This window comes from Acomys russatus, chromosome 3 (assembly GCF_903995435.1).
Source record: "Acomys russatus chromosome 3, mAcoRus1.1, whole genome shotgun sequence".
Lineage (NCBI taxonomy): Eukaryota > Metazoa > Chordata > Mammalia > Rodentia > Muridae > Acomys > Acomys russatus.
This window is the reverse complement of record NC_067139.1, coordinates 70,880,977-70,902,881: the sequence shown is the minus strand read 5'-3', so window position 1 is coordinate 70,902,881 and position 21,905 is coordinate 70,880,977. Positions and strand designations below refer to the sequence as shown.

The 21,905-nt window shown below is 48.3% G+C and overlaps 1 protein-coding gene across 1 annotated transcript in view; it reads right to left on the bottom strand.

Annotated features, from left to right (window-relative positions):
• The window catches only part of Nid2 (nidogen 2), a 64,341-nt gene that overhangs the window by 2,838 nt on the left and 39,598 nt on the right, over positions 1-21,905 (bottom strand). Inside the window, exons 9-18 of the mRNA XM_051142544.1 lie at positions 19,174-19,320; positions 18,560-18,688; positions 17,103-17,246; positions 11,334-11,453; positions 10,312-10,560; positions 6,258-6,479; positions 5,552-5,721; positions 3,204-3,333; positions 2,656-2,827; positions 554-711 (exon numbers count right to left, since the gene is read on the bottom strand). Coding sequence (XP_050998501.1) covers positions 554-711; positions 2,656-2,827; positions 3,204-3,333; positions 5,552-5,721; positions 6,258-6,479; positions 10,312-10,560; positions 11,334-11,453; positions 17,103-17,246; positions 18,560-18,688; positions 19,174-19,320 — 1,641 coding nt within the window. The remainder of the gene's footprint in view (positions 1-553; positions 712-2,655; positions 2,828-3,203; positions 3,334-5,551; positions 5,722-6,257; positions 6,480-10,311; positions 10,561-11,333; positions 11,454-17,102; positions 17,247-18,559; positions 18,689-19,173; positions 19,321-21,905) is intronic.

The window sequence follows — 21,905 nt, the reverse complement described above, 5'->3', positions numbered from 1 at the left end:
GAATTGGAGAATTTTCAAGGTCCATATTACTTATAAAGATGTTTACATTCCATATACTTTTTAAAAAACAATGTTCAAACAACTGGATTGTAAAAAATATCCGGCTATTCAGTAAATTTGAGAGCTTAACTTTCTTAAGTAGAATGAGATGCATATAGTGTCTTTGATGTTTTCTAGTAATGCAAAACATACCACAAAATAGGTAACCCTGGTGTTAACCAAATGCTGAAGGCAGCCATCCACTCAGCACACCACGTGAGAAACTGCTACATAAAACTATAATAATGGCCCAGAAAGGCCACTCTCAGCTTACCCAAGTGTAAACAGCAGTAGGGTGGGGGGCAGGACAGACGGACAGATGTGCTGCAGTCCAGCCCCGCCCTCGAGCCTCAGAAAATTTACTGTAAGAATCACTGTAAATGTTGTTTTAAAGCTTACAGATGTGGTACTGCTGACAGAAAAGATCTAAAAGATGGGCAGAATTTGGCTTTGGAGTGACAGCCCCACAGTGCTCAGGCTGCTGTATGGCAGGCTTGTCTATCGCTAGTGTTACCTGCATCTGCCCAGCAGAGCAGTTTGGAGAAAGGGTCGAAGGTTAATCCATTGGGCAATCCAATGTCTTTGTTGATCAGAATTCTTCTGCTTTCTCCATCTAAAGATGACGTTTCAATTTTAGGAGCTTCTCTATTCCAGTCTGTCCAGTACAGGTTGCTGTGGAGAAATTGTAAGATTGTCTTGCGCAGCTGTCAGAGGTTGGGGATAAGCTTAGTGGCAGGGCTCTTGCTTAGCACATACAATCTCCCATACCTCTCCCTCCAAACCCTCCCCGACTCCCCAGGCCCTTGAAAGGACTGCCGTGCAGTGGAGGGTGAGCCATAGCCACAACGGCTCCACTGATCGCCACCTCCTGGTGTTCACAGCCTTCATCTTGAGTTTGGCTGAGCTTGGTGCCTTGCTCCTGGTGAAGGGTATGGTGCAAGTCACACTATCCCTACACTATTGGTTTTTTTTAAAACTGGCTTCTGCCAAATGCCTTTCCTTGCTCCCCAGGGGAAGTTAAATTCTACACTGCAAGGTACCCTGTGAAGACATCTACGTGCCCAAAGGCTGCCAAAGGCCCTGCCAGTGGCCCACACAGGAGCTTAGCAAGGGCCCGTGTCTCAGCAAGACTGGAGTATGGTGGCCTTGGCGCTTACTGACATTACCAATCGTCCTTGCTCAGCCTCACCCACATACCTCACAGTAAACGCTGCCTTAGGCTGCCATGGCTTTCTGACAACCACAGCTGTGTGGGAAGTCACTATCTAATAACTGTCTAGAGCCTTGCCTGTCACACCCCTGATGCAGTTGCCCGGAAACCCTTAATTTGTTGAATTCTTGAATTGGTCTTGGGCCTACAATCCAAAGAAATATATCTGTTAGAAAGGGTCTCACGGTAGAAACTATGAGACCTGTTATAGAGAACTGGGTGGCATTTGAGGGACGGAGGGAATAAACTGGAAAAACACCAAGTGCTGAAGGAAAACCTTAGCTGTCCTACACCTGTACTGACAGGGACAGAGACCCTCTGACCTAACACGTGAAATACTCAGAAAACAGTAGCTCATTCACTGGAAGTGCTGTCCATATGGAAACAGGGTTGTGGAGTAGAAACAGTGAACTTCCATGAAAGCTGTAGACACTTGCTGGTGGAACCACAGAGAACCCCGGCACGCGGCGAAGAAACTCGAGTTTCCTATGCTGTGAGCGTCACTCCTTGTGAGTGGCAGGAAGACACAGAACACTTTGCACTCTGGAAGGCTGGGATCCACACAGTGAGCAGTGCTCTGGGGAAGAGCAGCTAAGGTTCTGAGGCACAGCGAAGACAGCTGCATGTCTCCATGCCATGAAGCTGGTGTCAAGGTGGCACTCCTGACATCTTCCTCTAGAATCCAGATCCTGGGGCCTACAAGGTACCATGTTCAGCTCCTGCTCTTTCAGACTAAGCACCAACAACTATCAAGAGAGGAGCCCTGAGGGCTACTTAGTCCTGCAGATAAGGTACCTTCATGTATAGAACTTATAAAGTCCAAACCAACTTCGAGGCTTTCTCTTCACTGTAACTGTTTGTGGATGCTGCCTAATCCTGGGGACCCCTGACCCAGGCCTGGACATCCTGGGGCGACAGCCTTGGCAGTTGTCACAGAGAGGGAACATTTTTATCTGGACTTTGTATACTCTCCATCCAGAAATAAACAAAACAAAAAAGGAAAAGCCTTCTATGGCTATAACAAGGCTTTTCGAGGTACTGCTGAGGGAAGCCATCATTTTCCAAAGCCCTGCCTAACGATCACCTGATCTAAGCAGCACTTAGATCCTCCCTGGCAGGGTCAGAATCCTCCGAATGACATATCCCAAGCTAATGCTTTTATTTGCACATCTTACTTCCTGCCTCATACGATGCAAGGTCCTCTTTAAAAAAAAGAAAAGAAAAAAAAAAAGACCCTGATTTTGCCAATAAGAATGCCTGGCACCAGCAGCATCTCGACATGTATCTGGTGAATTAGCATATTTGAGCTTTTATTCTAGTCTCGACCTTCCCAAGCCATACAGAAGAGCCAGGGGCTCCACAGCAGCCCTACAGGTGAAATGAGAGGACAAAGGAAGCCGGCAAACCCTCGGATTGGATCCACAGTGATGGCTCGCGGATTCACCAGGTCTGTGTGGAAGAGGACCTTACGCTCCGAACCATCCAGCCCGGCCCGCTCGATCTTATCCAGGCCACTATCTGTCCAGTACATTGTTCTGCGGAAGTGGTCAATGGCAAGTCCTTCCGGGCTTATCAGACCTGGAAACAAAGGCAGGACAGGAGCACTTGTGGGTGTGAAAGGTGAACAGCTGGCAGAAACTAAAGTTTAATCCCCAGAACCAAGGCAGCTGGCACCCGGCGCCGGGGTCAGGCGATAGACACTATCAGACCCTGAAGCCTTACTGAGAACCACTCCTTTTGAGAACAATTTGTCTCATCCCAAAAATCACCTCTCTGTTCCTCCTGCATAAGTATGTCTGTTTGCAGGGGGACAAGGCCTATATAGCTTAAAAATAATTTGCATAAAACTTAAAACCTTCCTTTTAGATTAAAAACAGGAGACACCAGGACGAAGCAGGCCAATGACAGTAAAATAAGATGTACTGCCAAGTGTCCACGGGATGAAGCTGCTGACCTGAGGTGATGATGGCCTCCGGTTCTGCTCCTGCTTCCAGGCTGGCACGACTGATGGTCCGACCGGCAACATCTGTCCAGTAGACCATCCTCTCCCGGCAGTCATAGTCAATCCCCACAACTATGGAGCCCTTTGAGGACCAATCGCAAAATCAGAAGAACTTGGATTCCCTGAATCCCAACCCTAAGTTCAGAGCCCGACAGCACTACTGTGAGCAACCAGCATTGTGTGGTGTGGGGCAGTGGAGCCCAGTGGGTAGACACATATGTAAGTGACCCCTCCCTAGGCTCAAAGCCAGGCCCAGACACTTAACCGCTATGCTTTCATTTCCTCCAACTCTTCAATCATTAGAACATTCATAAAGAATCGAAGTGGCCCTACCACACAGTAAGTTCCTCCAGCACTGTTAGCACTGGCTGTAAAAACAGTCATTTCATAAGAAAAATCAGCCCTTTCACTGATGAGAGGATCATCCCCACTAAGTTAGTCCTTAATATTTAATGGTGCAGAAGATGAGTTCTTTCAAAGTGTTACTGGCATTTTTTTAAAAAGCCTTTCTAAAATCTGACAGTACCTGCCAACAAAATTTTCCTGGCTGGGTCAATAGACTGAAATCCTCCCCGGCCTGAGCTGTAGTCACCCCTGCCTCTTAAGGCGAGCAACACTCAGCTGTGCAGTGTAGAACAGAGCCTGTAATTCAGCGGTTTGAGGACTGTGGTCACGTGGCCTTTGGCTAGTGCAGTCTCTCCCCTTCCCTTCACTGAATGACAGGCTTATTCAAAACCCCAAATCTGTGATGTCCCTGCTTGAGCTCCACTTGAGCCTTGGCTTGTTTCCATTTCTAACCCAGATTCCTGCTGTGCAAACCCCCAGCAGACATGGAACCAACACCAGCCACACCAGTCTCTACCTTGCCTAGCAAAGTCTCCTGGAGCTTGGCTTGCTTTGTGCCTAAAGCAGTAGTTACCATGAGACACTGCAGAAGAGCTGGCATTTATATGGGGGGACTTAAGGTCGACGGTACTTTTATTTGAAAGTCAAACTTAAAAGGCCCTCTATCTGAGGTAAGAGCACACATTCATAAGGCCGCAAAGAGCCCAGCGACTCATGGGATTCAGAAACCACGCTTCTTGGTATGAAGGTCACATTTTAGGTAAGTTGCCAGGAAGTGTGCTTGTAATTCCTGTGCCCTTTCTCCTTCAGCTCTACTGTACCCAGCTCCTCCCTGGCCATCAGACATGTTCAGAAGTGCAATCAAGTCATCAGGTGTGGCTAGAAAACAAGATGGTTAGCATCAGGAAACTTACAAAGCAGTACATTATAGAAAGCAGGCCTGGGGATGGAGTCTTGAATCTTAAGAAGAAAAGACCCATCTTTTTTTGTCATACACTGGCTGCCTTTAAGCTTTCTTGAAATCAAGCCCCAGTTGATTTAACAGAAGTAAATATAGAGACCCTGCCTGTATGAAAAGTCTGTTAAGACAGACTTTTTCTGTAGACAGGGGTCAGACCAGTTTCCATGGTAGATACCAATGTCTCTCTTCTTTCCACTTCAGACCAGTCCCACCTCCTTCCACATGGAAGTGCCTTGCTAGCTCAAGAAATATGCTTTCGGACTGGGGAGATGGCTCAGAGGTTAAGAGTACTGACTGCTCTTCCAGAGGTCCTGAGTTCAATTCCCAGCAACCATACGGTGGCTCACAACCATCTATAATGTGATTTGGTGCCCTCTTCTGGCCTGCAGGTGTACATGCAGGCAGAACACTGTTTATATAATAATAATTTTTTTTTTAAAGAAAAAAGAAACAAGCTTGTGGGAAGGGGTGTGCAGCGCACATGGGCACTGCGCATCAACAACACACACTCCCCAAAGCTTTAGCATGGATGAGAAGGCTAGGAAAGAAATGAGTCAAAGTGATGTAGCCAACTCGAAAGGGCTGACAAGTGGTCCTGGGTGGATTTCTGCAGTAACATCTCAAATGACCAGAGACAGCCTCTTGGTTTTTTAAGGCTTCCAAATGTCTGCTGGCTGAACAGAACCCCCAGGAACTTGCGTTAACACACCTCACAGCTCTGAAACCCTTTGTCTATCTGACCATCTATGAGCCCTCGGGATACAGCAGCTAGAATGGGTCAGACTTGTCTTTCAGCAACTGAACTCCATTAAAGCAGAGTGTAAGACAGAAGCATGTTAGGATTCCCCGCACTACACTTTCCTGTCCTGGGACACCAGGTCGAGGCCTTCTGAAAACCACTGAGCACAATTCCAGCCCCCCTCCCCACACACCAACCTGGCATGCAGGCCTGCGCTCATCCCAAGCCCCAGCCCCCTGGAGAAACCCTGTTTACATGCAGTGACAACAGAGTCTTGGCTGCATCCTTCTGAAGCCTGCTGCCATTGAGGGGCAAGTGGCCAATCTGCTGGCCCTGGGCATAGAGCAGGAAGGTGCCCACAGACGGAGGAGTCACATCAGGCCGGGGTGTGGGCCGCACCATGGGTGGAGCAACAGTCGGTATACCTGATTGTGGAAACAAGACAGGTGGGTGGGGAGAGGAAGAAGAGTTACTTTTGCACATGGGACCTTCCAAATTTACCCAGTTTTTCACATGACAGATGGCTTCCAAGGAAATTTTGGTTTCTCAGTTTGTTTGTTTGTTTTTTAAAGATTAATTATTTATTTCTGCCAATTACTCAGGAGACGAAGACAACACATTGCCTCCAAACAAAGCAGAGAGTTTTTGTTGTCATTTTTGGAGGGCCAAGGCTCACTGGGGCCCCAGGGTGGCACTGTCCCCGTTCACCCAGGGCTGGGGAGGCAGATGACTCGCACTCTGGCCTAAGATGAGTTGTCCTTATGCAGGAACTACTAGTGACAGAGCAATATTAACTCTAGATCAAATCCTGAGACACCCTGATAAATCAACCCGGCTTATCAAATGAAGTGATTTCATCAGACCTTGGAGCCCTTTTCCGCCCACCTTGCTCAGCTCATGAAGCAAAAACCCAAGAAAAGGCCCTCAAAGGCAAAAGGAGCACAGACCATCCCATACTTACATGCAGGTGTGGTGCCTGGCTGCGAGCGCGTGCCCTGTAGCTCTCTGCCGTCCTTGTCCACGCACCAACAGAAATCACTCTTCCCATGGCACTGCAGGGGTACGAAGTGGCCCAGCTCGTCACACTGGGGCACATACTGGTCATCCCTGGGCGTGCCTCCGTAGTGTTCCAGCAGCTTCTCCCTCCACCGCTCACAGACAGTCCGAGGCCTCTGGGTGGGCTCTGAGATGGGGAAAGCAAACCTTGCATGACCAATGGAGATGAGTACAACTCCAAGTCTCAATCCCTGATCTCCTGGCCTTCCTTTTCCTCTGTCCAGTAACAAAGCCTTAGCCATGCCCCTGGATACCAGGCCAGGGGAGCATGTGTGTTCTCAGTTCTCTGTGGAAACCCAGGAGGAAAAAAAAAAAGGCACCCTGATGTTCCTTGATGCTCCTATCTCCCAAGGGCAGGAGGACCTGCCATGGAGGCCCGGCCATATCAGAAAAGAACAATACACCTCACTCAGGCCAGGGGAGACACAGCACAGACTCACTGAGGACTCAGCGACCCACTTAAAAACAACCCTCTCCCACTTGTCTCCAGCTTTTAGACTTACTGGTAAAAGATCCACCTTCAGGACGAGCTATGCGTCCTAGAAAAGAGGGCTGAAGACCATGCTGTGGTGCCTGTGGCCCTCAGTTTCCCTGCGAAGTTACGTGCAACAGGAGTGACAGGGCAGCAAGTGTATACAGCACAGCACCGAGCAGTGTGAAACCATCGCAGCTTCCAGAATTCACAGCCGTCATATTGTTGGAACTATCTCAAAGCTGAATCTTCCCTCCAAGATCTACTTTTCTGCCATAATGCTGCCCTGTTTTCTCCAGTAGCTCACACCCCTCCCCCTCCCACCTCCACCCCCCTCCAATTCTCAGACTGGTGGTTCACACTGTGGTTAAAGAAAGTCCTGCTGGTTTCACCAGTTCCCTGCTGGGCTGCTGCCCCAGGCCCATGGAGGCCCTGCCCTACACATGTGCTGGTATCTACAAAGGCTCCGCTGTCAGCTGTTAAAATCACTTGTTCTCTGAGATTGGCTAACCCACAGAACCTAACTGAAGGCTAATTCCTGCAACTCAGAGCCTATGGTCGGCAGAGTCACACAGCCAGTTACCTCCCTGCTACCACCATCTAGATACATAACTGAAATCTCAGCACAAAAATAAAAGCGGGGCCCCTGCTTTTCCCCCAACTGGGCCCTCATGCCTCTAGTTCCACTGAACAGTACTTTCATTTCCCACTGCCCAGACACAATCACTCTGATGACTCTCTCTCACTCCTTACATCTCATGACAAAAAAAGTCTCATCAATTTTTCCTCTCGAAACACTCCAACTAGAGGTGACACAGTAGTGCATGACCTTAATCCAGCACTCAGGAGGCAGAGGCAGGTTGATCTCGGTGAGTTCGAGGCCAGCCTGATTGACATAGTGAGTTCTAGGACAGCCAGAGACCCTGTGTCAAAAACAAAACAAAACAAAACAAACCCAAACCAAACAACTACAATAACAAACAAACAAACAAACAAACAAGGACCATTAGATTATCTTGACTTCTTGCCACGTCTCCCATGTGTAGCCCTGGTTACAGGAATCCTCACACTGGGACTGTGGCAACACTTTTATGGCTGGCTTTTCTGCTTCCACCTTCCCCCCCACCAAACCAGTGTATACTCAGCCAGCAGCCACAATGGGGGCATTTAAACCCAGGGCATCACCGCACACTGGGACCATGGCAACAGCCTCTTGGCTGGCTTTTCTGCTCCCACCTTCCTATGCCTTCACTGCACCAAACCAGTGCACACCCAGCCAGCAGCCACAATGGTACATTTAAAGCCTAGGGTATCTCAGTCCATTCTTTTGCTTGGAACCCTCCAGGTACTTCAAACAACAAAGCTGGGGGCATCACAACAGGGATGGAGGGCCCAGTCCTCTGAGAAGAGGGGAGATACCAACTATGCCCCCAATCTCAAAACTCAGCAAGCTCACTCAAGACTCACAAGTTTGGGAAGTGGCTGCCCCCTCAGGCTGCTATTGCTCATGACCCGACTCAACTCAAAGTGTTCCAGGACCAAATACTCGCCCTCCACTTCACAGTGGGATAAAGCACCAGCAGCCAGTTCCTCATTATACACCCCCAAACAGCCGCTCTTGTTTCTGGGGACCACCCAACATGGGTATGTGTCTGACTGGATGCAAACTCACAGCAAGTCAACTGGGTCTCAGGCCACTGACAGGTGGGCACCCCTTTCATGCCTGCTTTAAGCTATGCCCTGATTACGCAAATGAGACTAGTCAGGGCTGGCAAGTCGTACCAAGGAAGAAGTCTGGGCTGACACAGAAGAATGTGTCCTCAGTCATCAGCGTCCCAGCCTGAGTCACTATCCTTAGCACATGCTATTTTAATCAACTTAATAGACTGCAGAGCCATCCCTCCACGGGCCCCACTAACAACTAACTCTCAAACCTCTGACACAGAACTGAGGCCTTTGAGAGGAACCATTGCAGACACAGGATTTCTCTAGGCACCTTAGTTTTTAAGGCCTGGCAGACTCTTTTTCTTAATTAACAGTAGGGACAAAAAGGATTGCTGTTGTGTGACCCATTACGAGGTTATCTGTGTGATTCTTTACTTTTGATTTATTTCTTGAGACTTCTATACAGTCTATTTTGATCATATTCACCATCCCTCCCTCCCAACTCTTCCCAGATCCATCCTCTTAATTTTTATCTACATGAATCTTAGAAACACTAAAATCAGGAGGCAGAGGCAGGCGGATCGCTGTGAGTTTGAGGTCAGCCTGGTCTACAAAGTGAGTCCAGGACAGCCAAGGCTACACAGAGAAACCCTGTCTCGAAAAAAACCAAAAGCCAAAACCAACCAACCAAACAAACAAGAAACACTGAAGGCGCTAGCCATTTACAAATGTTAAGAATCAAAACTGCTGGAAATTGCCCAGCTCTATTTCTATTTTCCTTACACTTAAAGCTCAGACCAGCGGTTTTGTGATTCTTTTTTAATTTCTTTTTTTTTTTTAAATAATTTTAAAAGTAGCTCTTTGGATACTAGCTCCCAGATCAGGGAGTATTTGGGCTAAAGCTGTGTGGCACGTGCTGCCCTTTCTGAAGAAATTCAGCAAGGGGCAGGAAGGCTGCCCAGTGTGAGCTGCCCGGGGCTCACATCACCAGTGTGGCTCTGCCCAACGTGTTCCAGAACCTTGGTAGGAAGGAGACAGATGACATGTTTGCCATAAGCCCCTCAGGTCAGACGATGGACTCCTAGCCTGTAGCTCCTGTAAAAGCAGCTGTGAAAAGAAGGGCTTCCCGCAACCATGTTGGATTGGCCAGAGAGGGATGGGGCCATTGGATTAAGAGGAAACTCAACAGATGCACTGAGTTTCATACCTGTTTTACCCGCTAATATTAGCACAGCCTTCATATTTTACCTGCTATCATTAGCACAGCCTTCATGTTTTACCCGCTAACATTAGCACAGCTTTCATATTTTACCCGCTAACATTAGCACAGCCTTCATATTTTAACTGTTAACATTAGCACAGCTTTCATATTTTACCCTCTAGCATTAGCACAGCCTTCAGTCTGCTTTCTACAGGGAAGTGACATGAATACTTAGGCATCTCTCTTTTAGATAAAACGCTAATGCTGGAAAGGGCCCTCTAGCTCTCTCAAGCCTCTCACGGTGGGCCACAGCCTGACTCACTCAGCCTTAGTCACCACTCAGCAAGGATCTGTGCAGTTGGAGTCCAATGTGTAATGGGTCCTGCATGTCCCATATGTATCTGTATGTCTCTATGGCATTAACATGAACACCACATGGGTGTGCCTGTATCGTCCAAGTGCTCTTTGGAGGAAAAAATTAAAATGACAATACAGCAGCCAGTCAGACCCACATCCGCACAGTCAGAGCTGGGTTATAAACCACCCACTGCCAGAGCCATTTTGTTCCTAGACTCCAGGCCCAAGGGGAAATAAGGTCTTTCTTAGGGGCAGGAGGGTCACCTGATGGTGGTCCACAGTGAGGTGGGGTGGAACCAGGTGGAGTCTGGGTGCCAGGGACTTCATAGCCATTCGGGTCCACACACCAGCAGAAGCCAGTGCTGCCATGGCACTGCAGTGGCACGAAGTTGCCCTGGTCATCACACTGGGGGATGTGGATCCGTGACCCAGGGTAGGCATGCTGTGCTTGGGCGTAACGCTGCTGCTGTTCACAGGGCTTCAGTCCTGAGATGGAATCTTCTGGAACCGTGGCTGAGGGAGACACAAAGGAGAAATAGGAGGCACTACAATCCACGCACACTATCCAGGCCCCCATAAAGCCCTCCATCCTGAGCATTTCTTCCCTACAATTGAAAGCTACGACATAGAGAAACAGCAAGACACTAACATTTTAGAGTCCTAATTCTTATTTTAGCTTTGCTAACCAGCTCCTTAGATGCTCCTAATCCCCTTTCTGCTCCGTACATCCCCAGGTGATTATAAATGTAAGCTAACCCAGTTTGTTCCTCAGCCCTTGGGGGCCAAACGCCATCTGAACAACATGAAGAGTAACCTGTGGCACCCGCCTGGCATTCTGGGAGACTCTGGAGAGGACAAGTTAAGTCTATCCATTCTTTGGGGCCCAGAGGCTAAGTCTGAGAAGCCCAGGTCAATGGCATCCACACTGCTGTGTGTTGGCCAAGTTCCCGCAAAGTAGTCACTGTGAGTACTGACTGCTGGCTCACTGGGGCACAAGGCACCTCCTGAATAAGCTTGTCCTCAATGGTTTAGCCAGACAACGTTCAGCAAAGCAGATCACCAGGGTGGTGAACCAGAGCAGCCACAGAGTAAATGACATAGACACCAAGAAGCTCACATACTAACTGGCGGCCGGTGGACATCAGGAGGCTACTGAGAAGAATCCAGAGCTTGGAAAGTGCCCCCGCCTGGCCTCAGACCCAGCTCTATCAAGAATGGGCAAGGAGGAAGCTAAGAAAGAAGTAACTGGGAGATCCCCGAGCTTAACCGAGCCTTCCGTCACTCACCAGATGTGCAGTGAAACCCATCCCCGTGATACCCAGGCTGGCAACGGCAGGAGAAGGACCCAGCGGTGTTGTAGCAGAGAGCTGCCTCATGACATCTGTTTTCCACACATTCATCAACATCTGCAGAGGTCAGGGACAGGCACAGGGAGGTGAGGAGAAGGAAAGAAGGAAGACCATGACCTCATCACAAACAGCTGTGTGACTCCATGGTCCCAGCGCACATGGCCCAACAAGTTATCAACTTTAGAGCACCTCTGGATGTGAGCGGAAGAAGGCTAATATTGAACAGTTAAGGGTAAAACGAAATATGTACTGGCAAGGTTTTTTTTTTGCATTATAATTTTTTTATTAATTCATTCATATTACATCTCAATTATTATCCCATCCCTTGTATCCTCCCATTCCTCCCTCCCTCCCGCTTTTACCTTATTCCCCTCTCCCTTATGACTGTGACTGAGGGGAACCTCCTCCCCCTGAATATGATCCTAAGGTATCAAGTCTCTTCTTGGTAGTCTGCTATCCTTCCTCTGAGTACCACCGGGCCTCCCCATCAAGGGGACATGGTCAAATAGGGGGCACCAGAGTTCGTGTAAGAGTCAATGTACTGGCATGTTTTATGTCAACTTGACACAAGCTAGAGACATCAAAGAGGGAACCTCGAGAAAATGGCCTCCATAAGACCTGGCTGTAAGATCTTTTCTTAATTAATGATCAGCGGGGGAGGGCCCAGCCCATGGTAGGTGGGGCCATCCCTGGGCTGGTGGTCCTGGGTTCTGTAAGAAAGCTGGCAGAACAGAACCAGGAAGAGCAAGCCAGTAAGCAGCACCCCTCCATGGCCTCTGCATCAGCTCCTGCCCCCAGGTTCCAGCCCTGTGTGAGTTTGAGCCCTCGCTGCTTCTGATGATGAACCATCATATGCAACTGTAAGCAAAACACACTGTTTCCTCCCCACGTTGCTTTTGGTCACAATAATAGTAACCCTAACTAAGACAAAAACAAATCCAGGAACGAGTTAGCAAATGCTCAGGATAGAAGTCAAACATGTGGGTACTCAGAGAAAAATACCCTTCTGGGTATTTCTGGAGTGACTTTTGGCAACAGTGAATTCTAGAAGTTATTTCCTTTCAACTACTAACCTTTAGACTGTACATCATTAATTTCCTGTCAGAGACATTACAAAAAAAAAAAAGATAAATATAGATAACAATAACCTTTTTCCTTCTTTATTTGGCACCAGATCCCTTTTTATTCTTGTAGATACAGGTGTCAGACGAATCCCCAAACACATTTCCAGTCTAGAAAGACCTTCAGCCGTGCCTGATCAGAGTGTTGTCCAAAGCCTTCAACTAGAGACTGCCTGACAGAAAATTACTTTTTACTTGCATGGAGAGACTTTTGATATAACACAGATGCATGCGGGAGCCTGGACTTGTCGGCCACAGATAAACAGCTTAGGCCCCACACTCTGCACGCGCTTCCCAGGGGATTTTCATAACTGTACTCAAAACTGCAGAACGGGCAGCTTGAGCAAAGCCAATTGACATGCCTTTTCATCTTACTCACTGAAGCTGGCCCGTGCTGTCAATAGTAAGACACCTCGTGCCCCACCCCACACACACACAAAAAAATACCCCCAGAAACCCTTGCGAGTGGAATTGCTGAAGCAGCTGCGAGGGGATGAGGTAAGGCGCAGCAGGACAGGAGCAGTGGGACAGGAAGTCTTCCAGAGGAAAAAAGGGGGGAACAAAAGGTACTGGTCAGGTCTGACCTCGGCTTAACCAAAGCCAAAACAAAGCGTGAGTCACAACCCCACAACAGCAAACAGAAGTGTGAGAAGGAAAAAGAAAAAAAAAAAAACAAAAACAAAAAACCAAACACGTGACAGGGTGATGGCATGCGGCCTAGAAAAAAAGAGAAGGAGCTGTGCCCATTTGGTATGGTCCATGGCAGGCACACACCAGCTTAGAACACAGAACTATATAAGCAGGATTCAGATTTGAACCGGCTGACAGCGGAGAGATGTTCCCTGAGGCCCCAGCCAGCTTACGTTCTCCAGCGGCTCATCCTACCACTCAGGCGTTGTCTCGGCCGGCGGCCCACTGCCCCTTACACAGGCATCCTGCCCTCTGGACCAGAAGCCCTTACGCTCACCTAGACAGCATCTGCTTATCCTTTGCCTTTAGAGAACACAGCACCTTTGAGTCTAAAAAAAGCCCTGAATGTTCCACAAAAGCAGGCTTCACTCCACCCACAGCCACTCTCCCTGAGCAAGCAAGCTGGCTTTTCTGGTTATCTTCACCTCCCAAGATTAAGCAGGGGGTTATTTAAAGAGCATCCTAGACAGCGACTCAGTCACTGACCTACTGTCATTATCCTAGCAGAATGCCCTGTCTCTTCAGAGGCAAGCTCCAAGGCACAGCTGAGTGGGGAGCTGGCTGGGCCTTAGAGGGGCTACAGAACTGACTGTGGAGCCAAAGCTTTGAAATGAACGGCCAGCCAAACGCAGGAAATTCAAGCTATGACAGAATATGCCCCAGAAAACACTTCCAGTGGCGACAGGAACCCCAAGCAATGGCAGGAAGCAGGAATTCCTGACCACACAGCCTATTGCTAGACCCCAGGAGGCCTTTTCTTAGGGCTATTTTTTAACTAAGAGAGAGGGGGTTCCCCACGGTTCCAAACCTCTGGTGTTATTAAACCCTCTCACCTAGGGATTCTCACTGAACCTGAAACATAGCCTGCTGTGGGTGCAGTCTTCACGGATGCCATGGTTATGGCAGACAGCAGTTGTCAACAATGACCAGCAAGGAGGGAAAAAGCCCTTGAAGAAGTTAAAACAGCACTCCTGAGGACTCCCTGGCCCCCAAGCCGGAGAAATGCAGGCTCCCAGAATTGCAACCCACCCCCATCTCAGAGGGCTTCCCTGATAGACAGCCAGTCAGTGTTGCCAGGGCCTGAGCTCAGAGCTGGCTTTGGCCTGTCCTGAGGAGCACAAACACCACGGGGGTTTGCAGGAAGTCAGAGCTCATTTCACAGGACAGCTAGTCAGAAGACGGGGAAGGACTTTGGCCTCTCCTCAAGGCAGGAGCTCTCTGTTTAATCTCCACTGACATGAGGGTGCCAGTAACATCTAGTAGAGGGATGTTGAGGGCTGACGGAAGACTGAAGTCAAGACAGGAGGGCTGAGGGGAGTAGGACGGCCCCTCACCGCAAAGGCAACAGGAAAGAGGCAGCTGGATTCTAGCACAATCGACTCCACTGTTCATCCATTAAACTCAACAACACGTTAGGAAAACCTGACTGTTTGGAGGCCATGCTTTAGGGCTCTGACATCCTGTCCTGCTCTCGTTCGAAACAGAAGCATCTGGAAGCAAATCCAACCACTGAATGACTGACTTGCTTTCAGACCCACTGTTTTAATTCGCTGGTGCCAATTAACTGTTCAACTATCCAGACCCCAAGCTTTGGTCGATATGCCCTTGCAATCTCTCTGCTCCCTAACTGTCCAACCACACATAACTGTCTGCTTTTCATGTCTGTGTGGCATGAGGTGATCTCCTTGGGGACCTGAAGGCGTGAAACTAAACACTGTTTCTATTTTGTCCACGCTTTACCCAGCATCTCCAAGCACAGAAATGCTAAGAATAATGTCTGTACCATTCATCTGCCTCCCGAGCAAAAACAGAACAGACCCTCTCTACCCTGGCTTCAACTCACACTTGAACCTCCCAAGACTTCCTGTAACCTCACCCAGATTCTTAATGGTAACAAGCCTGGGAACTACGGCGCTCACACTAACACGGCTGAAACGGCTCCAGACGGAGGCAAAGTGGAAAGTCCCGACTCTCTTCGAATTAAAGCTTCCTGCTAGTATCTCAAACCAGACTGAGAACCCAAACCCAAGCACAGCTTTTCCAGGGTGTCTGGTTCTCAACAAACCGTGGCTGGAGGGAAACTGACCCATCTGATGGGAATGAAAAAACGTGTGTGCCTCAAGACTGCAGAGTTCCCACAACACAGAGCCTCTTGGCAAGGGTCCTTTACTCACAGGCATGAACACTATGAGAAATGTCGCTGCATATGAATGCGTACACACATTTTATTCTGCAAGGGACTTTCATAATTAGCCTAGACTAGCATGTGGAATCGTTAGGAAAATGAGCCCTCTCTGAATCCCAGAAAGCTGCCTGCCACATGTGGCTGTGGCTGTGTCAGCAGGCCTCCAAGATGGCCTTCGATGACCCCGGTCTTTATGCATAATCTCAAACCATCCCCTCCTCAGAGACTTGCTCCTAACAGCACAGTAAGACATCATTGCAAGCGTCTTCGAGACAATGACTTCCATCTTGCTCCAGGCTTTAATAAAACAAGCTGTCCTGTGACTCAAACAGCCTTGTCTCACGAGAGACCCACGTGACAGGAAACCACAGGGCCAACAGCCCTGACACCTGTTCACACTAAGTGCTGAAGGCTTCAGGTGACCCTCATCTTCAGCCTCATGAGGGATCCTAAGACGGCACCTACCGAATCATGCCCAGATTCCTAACCCACAGGGAACAGATGGGCCTTGTGAGGCTATTAAAGGTCAGACCCATGCTCAAAGGTATGAATGTTTAGGAAACCGAAGAATGCGCCAATATAACTTCTCTAAATTGTGTAAATAGACTGAGCTCTGTGACAAAACTGAAGTTCGGTTATTGTAAGAGGAAACAATGAGAAAATAAGGATTGGAAAACATTTGGAATGGAAAAGGGCCTCCTTCAAAAAAATTTTTTTAGGCCATATATTCTTTGCCACGACATACCTGGGCCCTCCAAGATAATGTGCTAGGACAGCCTTCCAACTCGCTGGAGCTTCATGGCCAAGCTCAACAGCATACCCCTTCACCCCAAGCCCTGTTCTAGTCTGCTTTTCTACTGCAGAGATAAAACACTCGGACCAAGGGCAATTTAGGAAAGACTTTACTTCACAGCTTACTCTTCCAGACCACCATCCCTCACAGAGACTCCAAACAGGGACTGAAGCAGGGACCACAGAGGCGCAATGCTGCTGACCAGTGGCTTGCTCTCTGGCTCACTCCTGGGCCCAAGAATAGCTTTCTATAACAATTGAAATGTAATATGAATAAATTAATAAAAATATTTTTTTAAAAATAGCTTTCTTATACAGCCCAGGAGCACATCCCAGGGGACTGGGCACTCCCACGTCAATTAGCAATCAAGAACAGGCAAGTCTGACCTAGGCAGTTTCTCAGTTAAGGCTCTCTCTCTATTCCCAGATTAAATCTAGGCTGACACGGTGACAATAAAACTGCCAGGTATGGCAACATACCCCTCTGATCTCTGAGGCAGAGGCAGGTGGATCTCTTTGAGTGCCAAGCCAGCCAAAGGCTACACAGGAAAACCAGACCCTACCTCAGACAAACCAACCAAACTAACCAACATGTAACCCCATCTCACCAGGCGCTTGATGACGGTGATGAAGGTGGGAGAATGTACGAAGTGCCGAAGGTGTGAGTCCCTCCAGCTTACACTAGCTCCAAGGAAGAGAAGGTTCCCAAGCTGACGGCCACGGGGGCTCACCAAGTCTAATTCCTAGAAATTCACCGCGGGGCTCCCTTTCTGACTCTGAAGATGCCTGCTCTCTTCTGGCAATCCCAAGGCTGTATGAGTCACAGCAGGGGAGAGGCTGTGTTGTGTCTTTATGAGGGTGCATTCATTCCTAAAGGAACCATGACAGAGTCCCTGAGACTTCCCCACGGGTACTCACCAGAACACTGATGCCCGTTGCCAACAAAGCCTGGTAGGCAGGCACAGCTAAATGAGCTGCCTCCATGGTGAACGCACCGAGCCTGCCCCTCTGGAGCACAGGTGTGACTACCATCTTGGCAAGGGTTGGGAGGTGGGGCGACCACCGAGAAGGAAACAGAAGTGAGAGTTTGACGGTGTGGGCAGGTGAGCCTTCTCTTCACAGCCCCACCCACAGACCAACAGCATCAGCACACCTGCGGATATTGAGGAACACAGGGTCCCAGGGCCTACCCCAGTCAGAATCTCAATTTTAGCAAGATTCCTAGCACAAGGTTCATTTCACGTTAAGAGTTGCGTTGAGATGTGTTCTTTGCGTGTTTGTGCTTAAAATATCAGGCATGGCAGTGAGTCATCAAAACAGATCCTGGTTATAGCTTGTAATTCCAGAGTACTGTGCACACATGACAGACAGACAGACACACATACACACACACAACCTCCCTCCCCAACACACACACCACACACAGTTCTTTTTTATTCTTTTTTTTTCTCATTTTTTTAATTAATTTATTCTTGTTACATCTCAATGGTTATCCCATCCCTTGTATCCTCCCATTCTTCCCTCCCTCCCACTTTCCCCTTGTTCCCCTCCCCTATGACTGTTCCTGGGGGGGATTTCCTTCCCCTGTATATGCTCATAGGGTATCAAGTCTCTTCTTGGTAACCTGCTGTCCTTCCTCTGAGTGCCACCAGGTCTCCCCCTCCAGGGGACATGGTCAAATGTGAGGCACCAGAGTACGACACACACAGTTCTTACTACACTGTTATTTTGCCATCTTATTGGAGACTGGAATGTGTGCTTCTTGATTATCACCTAGCTCCGTCAGAGCGATAAATTCAGAATTCCAAAAATGGTCTTTCAGATCCATTCTTCAGTTTGAAGATAAGTGTGTTTTGTTTTATTTATTTATTTATTTATTTTTGGGTTTTGGCTGTCCTGGACTTGCTTTGTAGACCAGGCTGGCCTCGACCTCACAGTGATCCACCTGCCTCTGCCTCCTGAGTGCTGGCATTACAGGTGTGTGGCACCACCGCCTGGCTGTTAAGTGTGTTTTAGATGCAGAGGGTGCGTTTATTGTGGATGGGGTCCCTGGCTCCTCACACAAGGCAGACACCTTTCAACATGAATCCTTCCTACAGCTGGGATGTTTCTAGTCCCTGTCTGGTTATGTGACAAGGCCAGGAACTCCAACCGAGAACATCATCTGCTAACTCAATACAATACCTAGACAGAGAAAACCCGGTGATAACATATCATCCTGCCAGGACTGAACTTAACCGCAGCTGAGGGTTATGTTGGTATACATCATGAAAGCCACACAGCAGAGCCTCGGTACAGCAGGTACAGTGGAGACACAAGCGAATCGCAAGGCAGGAACACCCTTCTAGCTAAAGGGAAACGGTTTTGGTACTCACAGATACAAGTGTGCTGGTCATCTGCAAACGCGTAGCCACTGCGGCACGCACACCTATAGCTTCCCACCAGGTTGACACACACAGAATTAGGGCCACATCGATGGAAGCCGGTGGCACATTCATTGATGTCTAAGCAAAATTGAGGACAGAAAACAACTGATGAAACTTAATTTCCCCACCACTCTGATGCTTCAGTGGGGGGTTAATGGTTGGCAAATAGAAACCATGGAAATGTGAGCATTTTGGACACTGGGCGAAAATCCAAGTTGCAGTTCACCAGAAATAAGGAGAAACATTTTCCAGTCTTTCCAGTTAAGCCATAGAAAGATAATTTCTGAATACTTTGGGAATTCTTTTTAAAAATGAAACATTTCAAAAGATGTTTTTTCCCTATAGTTCTAACATCATGTTCCCACTTCCAAACTATCTTTTCAAACCTAGCCAGACTCTGCGTCAGTTTTCATTACACTCACACCCAGGTTGACAGAGGCTAAAATCATTGTCTGATGGTGGCCACAAAGACCACAGGTACTTGTCTTCCGATGTCTTTAATGCTGGAGAAGACAAGGTGAAAACAAGGGTTATGTGACAGAAACAGAGACCGTGTCACTTACCCACACAGCTCCGTCCGTCTCCCTGGAAGCCCGGCGTGCACTCACAGGTGTAGTCTGCACCTGTTCCCGGGTGGCACTTTGCTGTTGTGTCACACGTGTGGCTCCCATCGTAGCAAGGATTCACTGGAGCAGGAGGGACTGAGTCCACTGTGTACAGGGAACAGAAAGAGGCACACGTGACTGTCAGAGAGAATCTGGCGGGAAAGTAAGGAGACAGGAGTGTAAAAGGAACTTTTACTCTCCTGAGATAATTTTTGGATTTAGTGTCCTCTTCTGCTAACCTAGGCCTAGTCCTGGACGCTTCTAACCTCTGTATAATCTAACCGGCCTAGCCTCTAAGGCTTACTACCTTCTTTGCTCACCTTTTCCTGTTCTTCCTGAGCTCTGGGCTGGCTGGTTCAACTCAGATGTTCTGGCTCAAACTCCTCTCCCAGCTGACTTACTCAATCTGGCTTCTTTATCATCAGCCTCTCAGTTGCTCTGCTTGGCCTCAAACTAACTCCAGCAATCTTTTAGAATCTTCTGGCTCTTTCTCACTCTCTAGCTCATTCTGTCTTTATTTCTCTCTCTGTAAAACTCTCCCAATAACCTTGTCTCAAAAAACCAAAACAAACAAACAAAAAACAAAAACAAAAAAACTCTCCCAATAAAATTGCCCCCTCCCTCCCTCTCCTCTCTCTCATAGCTTCCCTTTCCTTTCTCTTCTCATGAAGAATTGGGCGTATCCTATTCTGTCAAATCTTTCTCTGATTTGTCACTTTTTCTGCCACTCAATAGACATCATTTTCAAACATGGGTGCTGTCTTCTACAAACTAACTTTGCCTTCACTGTTTGAGGTTAATCACCTGTTTGGGGTCATGCCTGGACCTGAGCTTCTTTTTATCTGAAACTTGCTCTATAATAGGCCTTTTCCTCAGATATGCTTACACCTCTGTCCCCTGGTTTAAAAGCATGTTTATATTTTAGCCAAATCACACAGACCTAGGTCTTTGGATGTGATCTCTTGCCAGAGCAGCCATGTTCTACATTAAAATGCCACGTTATGAATTCAAAGCTAAGGAGGACTCTGCAGCTCACAGCTGATTTCTGCAGCTGCTTTGCACCTACTCTGTAGAAAAGCTCCTGGCTTCCGGTAGGTTTGTTTCCATGGCAAGAAAGCGCCTAGCCTCTCCTGGGCTCTCAGGATAACCCTCTGGCCCAGATGGCTGTTCCCACAGGAGAGGGGGACGAGATGAGACACATTACTGGAATCCACACGTGTGTTTCAAGCGTGTTGGCCACAACTCAACCTCCAAATTTCTCGCTCGGAGTCTGTCAGTTTCCCACTTCAAACTCACTGTTTCTGTGGGTTCAATCTGATGTAAGGCCTCTCAGGGTCTCAGGCCCTGGCCCAGTTAGAATCTCAACTTCAGCAAGATTCATAGCTCAAGGTCCATATGTGTGCCATAGTTGAGAAGTGCCAGGGTGTTGATGCTTAAAATACTATGCATAAAGTCAAAAGACCTTGGTTAAAGCTTGTAATCTCCCAGATCACTGCATGCACAGGACAGACAGACAGACAGTTTCTACTACCATTGCTACTTCATTAATTTACTGGAGATTGGAGTGTTTCTCTATTATCAGCTAGCACTATCGTGGCTCAATTTGCTATTTTAAGTCTTTTTTGAAAATTAAAAATATATACTATTATACGTAATTGTGTGCCTGTGTGTGTGCACACATGCCACAGTGAACGTGTAGAGATCAGAGGACCACTTCGTGGAGCAGGCTCACGCCTTCCACACTTCCTTGGGTTCCAGGTACTGCACTCTGGCCACTGGGCTTGTGCAGTGCTGCTTAGATTTTTATCAACCTGATACACACTAAGGTCATCTGGGGACAGTGGATCTTATCTGAGAAAATGCCTCCATCAGACTGGGCAGTGAGAAGGCCCAGCTGACAGCAGGTGGTGTAAGAAAGCAAACAAAGCAGCCAGGAGGAAAAAGCAGCCCTCCTCTCTGGCCTCTGTGTCAGCCCTCCTTCCTGGCCTCTGTGTCAGCCCTCCTTCCTGGCCTCTGTGTCAGCCCTCCTCCCTGGCCTCTGTGTCAGCCCTCCTCCCTGGCCTCTGTGTCAGGTCCTACCTCCAGCTCCTGCCTTGAGTTCCTGTCCTGACTTCGCTTCATGATGGACTGCAAAATCTCTAAAATGAAATAAACTTTTTCCTCCCCAAGTTGCTTTCGGTCATGGAGTTTATCACAGCAATAGAAAGTAAACTAGTACACATGGCGAGTTCCTTTACCCATGGAGCCATCGTGGGCCATCTTTGAACCCCAAAAACCACCTTTATAAAGGTATGACCACATAAACAGCAATGGCTTCCCATGGCCTACTCTTTAATCTTGTGCACCCATCTCCAAATAACGTCTAGAGAGCGTCATGCAGGCCATAGTTGGCATTCCTTGATCATTTCCTCCCAGCTGGTCTTCTAAACCTTCTGTATCCCATTAAATCCACACAAGTACATATGCAGACAGCAGCAACGGCCTACCTTCCTTTTCTGTGTAGCACAAAGCCAAGTAACTCGCCCAAGGTCACAGTCAGGAGAAGTAGGGTCAGAACAAGACAAAACCCCAAACAGCCCCAGGCTGTGGCCCCAGTTGCCCACCACTCCGCTGCTCATGTCGTCAAATGTACCCCATAAAGTTACCAAAGGCACAGGCAAGAGGTTCAGTTGCCCAAGGACTCCTTTCTG